This window comes from Gavialis gangeticus, unplaced genomic scaffold, assembly GCF_001723915.1.
Source record: "Gavialis gangeticus isolate Ggan-Ray unplaced genomic scaffold, GavGan_comp1, whole genome shotgun sequence".
Classification (NCBI taxonomy): domain Eukaryota; kingdom Metazoa; phylum Chordata; order Crocodylia; family Gavialidae; genus Gavialis; species Gavialis gangeticus.
In genome coordinates this window covers 16,480,053-16,486,354 of record NW_017729030.1, presented here as the reverse complement: position 1 = coordinate 16,486,354, position 6,302 = coordinate 16,480,053, and the positions used below count along the sequence as shown (strand labels likewise).

General features: G+C 40.2%; 1 protein-coding gene across 1 annotated transcript in view; it reads right to left on the bottom strand.

Annotated features, from left to right (window-relative positions):
- Positions 1 to 3,023: 3,023 nt before the first annotated feature.
- LARP7 (La ribonucleoprotein domain family member 7) overlaps positions 3,024 to 6,302 on the bottom strand; it is a 44,185-nt gene continuing 40,906 nt past the window's right edge. Inside the window, exon 14 of the mRNA XM_019521986.1 lies at positions 3,024 to 3,464. Within this exon, the coding sequence (XP_019377531.1) occupies positions 3,384 to 3,464 (81 nt within the window). The 3' untranslated portion in view covers positions 3,024 to 3,383. The remainder of the gene's footprint in view (positions 3,465 to 6,302) is intronic.

Genomic DNA, 6,302 nt, shown 5'->3' with positions numbered 1-6,302 from the left:
TAAGCCAGTCTAACAGGTGGCCCATACTTTGTTGATATATGTTCTGCTGTATTTGAAGGCATAAAAACAAGCACCTCCAGAGGCTACTAGAACTTTACAATGTACTGAAAGCTGCAAAATAAGAAAATGTCAAATATTGGCAAAACCCCTTTTCCAGTAAACAGGATTTAAACACAAAACAAAAACCTCATTATGCCTAGCCTTTCCCCCTCCTAGAATCCTGCTTGTGATGACTTGGTACTCCTTTTAAAATGTCCTAGAACTGTCATGTTGTCTGCTTTCTACCCAGTTTTTTTTAACCTTTTCTCTTACATTTTTCCTATGTATTTTTTGTAATCTCTATTTGATCCAACTATTGCCTCTTCTCCACTCCCCTACATTTTCCCGTTATTCCTCTTTCTCCAGAGAGGCATTTCTACATGCTGCTTGGGATGAGGATCAGAGCCACTGGCAGCTCTCAGGCTATACTATGTTGTATGCATAAAGGACCAAAGCTTGTGCCAAAGAACTGCATGACCCTACGGGTTAGCACATATAAATGGCTCCTGAGGCTTGCTGCATAAGTGATGCCTCCCCTACACAGAGCTTCCCCTGTTTCCATTGCTCCTTTCCTCTGCTCCCTTCCTCTCTTGACTAGTTTAAGATCACCCCTCCTCTGATAAACTCCGTTGGCTGTTTTTTCTTTGTGTGCAAATGTTATATAAAACTTTACCTCCAACACTCTGCCAAGTGGCATTTGTGGTTCACAAAGCACACTAAAAGCCCATTACACAGTTTGCACTGTGTATCCATACCCGTAACCCCATCCATTGCCCTCCTCAGAGGGTTTGCCCCTGAAAAAGTCAATGCCAGACCCCTCTCCACCAGATGTGGTCTGTTATTTCTTTCCCATCATCCTCTTCTATCTTCTTGTAGTACCAGTACATTTCACTTAATCCCATTTTAATACAGTCCACAACTGTGAGGTCTGAGTGCATTTATGAGCAGGTCCCTGGCTTTCCACAGTGTGTACATGAAGCAGGATAGAAACTGGTTGAAGCAAGCTGACAGGGTCCCTTGATGTCTGGTCAGGTGCCTGTAGAGAACTGCGTTCCTGGTCAGATCTCTGAAACCTGTCACCACCAGGAGCGCATGGATTTTCTTCCACACCTCTCTAGCGTATGGGTAGTCCCAGAAGAGGTGGTCAATTGCTTCTGCCTGCCAGCAGCAGGTCTGTCTTGGGCAGTTTGATGGACCTCTCTGCCCTGCGCTATTTTTCCATGCCCACACAGGGAGTGTCCAGTGGGCTGCCCGCCAATTCAGGTCTCTGTGTTCCTTCTGCACGTCCCTGTGGAAGTTTTGCTCCCACACAGCCTGGCAGCCATCATCAGGTAGTAAGTCTATGGGCAATATGGTGCCTCTTACCCTTACCACCTCCTGCATCTTACAGTGGTTCACTAGGGTTGCTAGGGCAGCGTTGTGTAGCTTGTATTTCTCTAAAGTGCTTGGTGTGGGTACACCATTTTCTCCCTCATGCCCTCATTTGTTTTTTCTTTCCTGGGATTGTGTAACACTAGAAGCCACTGACAGCTGTGCATTTTGGGTCTTGCGTCATGAAGTGCCACTAGGGAGGCTCATGTCTACAGGGCAATCGAAACAGACTGATGTCACTACCACACTGTACATAGCCCAAACAACCCACACTGCTCCTTGTATTTTCCTAGTATGAAGAGACCTGTCAAATAATGACAACCTATATTACCCAATGTAATCAAATCTATGGCACAGAAAAAGCTATGAATGTCACTGGTTTTATTTCTGTCAATAGATTTTGCTGAGATTTTGGGAATGTACTTCTATTTTTAAAAAAAGTCTTTATCCTTCTGCTTGCAAGTAACTTTTACACTTCATGAATCAATGCGTTAGTGTCTTGTTTCCTCTGCAGTCAGAAACAATGAAACAACAATGCACAAAGGTGTGACCTTCACTTACATTAATGGAGAAAGAATTTCTAAGACCAGGATTGATGGTTTATAAGTGTAACTCTAAAATGTATGCGATTTGAAGAGAAACCAGAGCATTACTAAAATAAGAAGGTACAACAAAACAAACTTCCCCAAGCCCCACTAAAGGCAATTCATCCACTTTTCACATCTTCCTGCCCAACTTTACCTTGATTCCCAACTTACTTCATAGAAAACAAAATCCCCCCTCCTGCCCATACTCCCTCCCATCCCTATCTACTCTCATTCCCTAGCCTCCCCTATTCCCAAGCCATACCTCCCTTTGTGAGCAGGCTCTGGGTGTTCTCAAAACTGCTTCCCCTCAAAAGAAACATATTATTCAATTAGAACAGGTAACACAAAAAAACCCACCCTGTCCCTACGGAAGGGCAATACCAAAGCACTCCCTTGAACATCATCTTTTGGCAGCATACACCCCAGGCCAGCCTGTAGCCCCTTTCAAAGCCTACAGGCTGGGTAGGTCATCTCTTTACAACTCAGCTGAAAATTACTCCATAAACTTTTATACTGCCAGCCTACAATGAAAAACCACATCATGCAATCTGTAAACTTAGTCACAAAAAAAAGAATGATTTATGGATCTGGAATTCTGAAACAACAAATCAAAAGATTTTATTGGAATTCCTCAGAGATAGGCTCACAAAACTTGGTGCCAAATTCTTGCTATAGGATTAATTTTGTATATAAAGGCAGTTACATGGAATATGCAAACTTATATAATGGACTGTGTAATTATAGAATATATATTCATGTGTTATATGCTATATATGTTTATACCAGTTCCATGAAAAAATTAGCAAGCTGAAAAGTAACAGCTTAACACAGTGTAACTTCAACATTTTGACTTGAATTTAATTATATGAGCTGACAAATTATGCATCAGTGTTTTACTGGAAGTTTAATCCTTTTAATGTGCTTTTCCATTGTTATGTAGAGGAAGCAGAGGCCAACCATTTAAATGTCACCAATAATACACACTTTCATAGCTTTTTAAAAATAAAAGAAGTCAAACAAATATAGTGGATTTCTAAAATATTTTATTTGGTCTTTTTTGTAACCTACCTTATAAAACTGTAATATACAAAAATTGTCAGAAATAAATCTAAGTGTGAAACAAAGCAAGTTTTGTTTAATACATTTTTTTTCCAGAAAGCTTTATCTACAGGCTCAGGAGCAGTAAACATTCAGCCTTTAAAAACAATCTTTGTTGTTGCACTCTTATTATGACGCAAATGTATGACGCAAATGTATTGTTGACGCAAATGTATTGTTTTTGATACAAGTGTATTGTTTTTGAGTTCTTCATTACAGTTTATGGTTAAGTTAAAATATCCAGTGCCTACTTAAAAAAATCCTTTCACAGAATACAATCAGCCTTGGTTACTCATCTTCAGAGAAGCGGATGTGCTGAGTTGACTGTTGTGCCTTTTCTAGTCTCAATCTTTCAGCCTTGGCAATCAACTGCAAACAAAAAAAATATTAAAGTAAACTAGGAAAACTGATTTCCAACAATGGGTTTATGTCCCAGTCATGGTCATGCTATTAATTAATTTACTAAATATCATAGAGAAAGCAAATATTTAAACAACTAAACTAACTTGTAGGTTCTCAATCTCATGATTTCTGTAACCCAACAGCAGTCCTGATCTGCATTTCTTTAAGCAGTGCACCAGAGCAGTGCATCCAGAACAGCATAGAATTTCCCTTCAATCTCTGTACCTATTAGTCTTCTTCCATCTTCTTGTCCCCACAAAAGTGCAGGCAGACAGGAAGGAAGACAGATTTTCAAAAAACCCAAAAGACTTAAAACACAACACTCCAATAATTTTTAAAAGACTAATTTTTTTTTAAAAGAAGGGTTTTTTTAGCGATAAAGCATTCAGACTTGTAATAACTAAAATACATAAGGATCAGAATGAAAGACAGGAATACCATGTCATTTGTTAGAGTCAGTTAATGAAGATAGTAAAAGCTGAAATCCCAAAATGGGGACCATCTGCTAGGTTGGGAAAATAACACAATATTGTACTACTGATGATACAATCCTACTGACAATCCATCCATGTGATTCAGAGGAATGACTAGGAATCCTGAATTCAAATACCAGCTGTACACTGACCCCTTTCTGTTCTTGTTTCCTCCTTGGTAAAACAAGGATAATTCCCATTTTACTGAGGTTCTGTGAATCGGTTCATGTTTGTAAAGCATTTAAAATAATGCATGTTAAATTGTGATATTATTGATATAATTTCTCTTCCCCCCCTTCAGTGTGACATGTTGATGGTTTAGAAATAAGCAGGAGTTTTAGCATTTATAGTGGTAGAGACACCACTGTAGATTAGCGCTGATATGAAATATAGCTTATGATGGTGCAGCTCCCTCAAAGGAACCCACTGAGGGCATGTCTCTATTTAAAAATTGCACTGGTATGACTTATAGGAATGTAACGGAAAAACAGCCTTGTAATGCAAAGATGACTGTGTGGCTATACTGCTTGAACCTATGTGATTACGTTACTATCATTACACCAGTGCAAATTTATCTAATGGGGGGGGTGTAAACTGGAGTGAACAAAATCAATACTTATATTCTTTAAAAGAAGAACAAAGTACCAGGTAAATAAGGCAGTTACTCTTCTCCAAAACAGGGTGACAGTACATACTGGGCGTATCTACATGTGCAATTAATGTGCATGAATAAACCGTGGAACAATCTGCTCTGCAGCAAACTACTCATGGGTGCAGCATCTATATATGTGCCCAGGACAGCAGCAAATTGAGCTGGGGAGGAGCAGTTTAAGCAAGGGATGCTCCTGCCCTGCTCTGCACCCCTGTAGCAGTCAAGGGGAGCTCCAGGCTCCAACTGTAGCTGCTCAGGTGTCAGCCCCAGACTGGCAGGATGTATGGGGATCAGCCCTGGATTCTGGCAGTGTTGCCCGGGGTCCGGTAAGAGATGGGAAGCAGCCCTGGGCTGGCAGGGGGTTAGGCCCAGTTAGCAGGGGGCTGCGTCAGGTGGTGGAAGAGCTGGCTGGGCCATGTGGCTAGGCAGCAAGCAGGAGCGTGACTCTCCCCTACCTGGGCTGACAGAGCAATTTAAACCTGGGTCAGTGTCTGCATGCATATTGCTGTAAATAACTGCAGTAAGATAGTACTTGTATTTAAAAATACTACCCTGCTGCAGAGTTTATTTATTTCCTGTGGCCTAATAGCCCTGCATATGTGGATGTGAGAAGTTTACTGAGGAGCTAAATAGTCTACTCTACAGCAAATGTCTCATGTAGACACACTCAGCCTGTCATCCTCAGATTCTTTTCATAGAGCTGGAAGGGTTCTTGACAGATCATCTCCCAACGCAGGATCAACTATAGTTAAGCCATTCTTGATGAATGTTTATTTCACCTGTTCTTAAAAATCTTAATACTTTTTCCCCAATCTGAACATGGGAGAGAAAGGAAACTAATAAGTATCTTTTAGAGTCCCCCCCACAACTAATTTAAAAGTGTCCATAGTGTGATATGCATTTATTTAAATAAACTAGAATGGAGATACCACATTCTCCACAGGAATCTGTTCCACTACTTAACTATTCTTACAGTTAGAAAATTATTTCTAATGTTTAAAACTAAATCTCCTTTGCTGCAGCATAAGTCTATTTCTTCTCATCCTACCTCCAAGGGAGATGGAGATCAGTTTGCAATCTTCTTGACAGCAACCTTTTACATAATTTGAATGTTATCATGTCTGCCTTAGTCTTCCCTTCCCTAAACTAAATTAGCCCAATTCACTCTATCTTGCCTCTTGAATCATGCTCTCAAGACCTCCCATTCTTTAGACCTTGCAGGACTCTTTATAGGTGGTTCTTATTTTTATTGACATTTGGTACCCAAAACTGCATCCAGTTCTCTACTTGAGGCCTTATCAGTGCTGAGTACAATAGCAGGATTATTTCATTTGTCATATACCTGTCAATTCCATTTATATATCTTAGAAAGAGGTATGGATTTGCTTATGATGTTGTTGACTCCTGTTCAATTATAAACCACTATAGCCCCTGTATTCCAGCAAGTCTAATGCTCTTAAAGTAAATCTTAGACCTTTCTAGAAAGGATCCATCTCTCTCTAAACCATTTTTAATATCACTTACCTGAAGAGTTAGCAGGTGCCATGCAGCCTGCAAATGGGAGCAACTAAGATCATTTGGAACCCAATGAGAGCAATAATTTGGTTGTATGCTTGCAGAAAAGAAAAACATCATGATGGCAAACTCTTAAGAAAAGCTGGGGGGGGGGGGGGGGAAAAA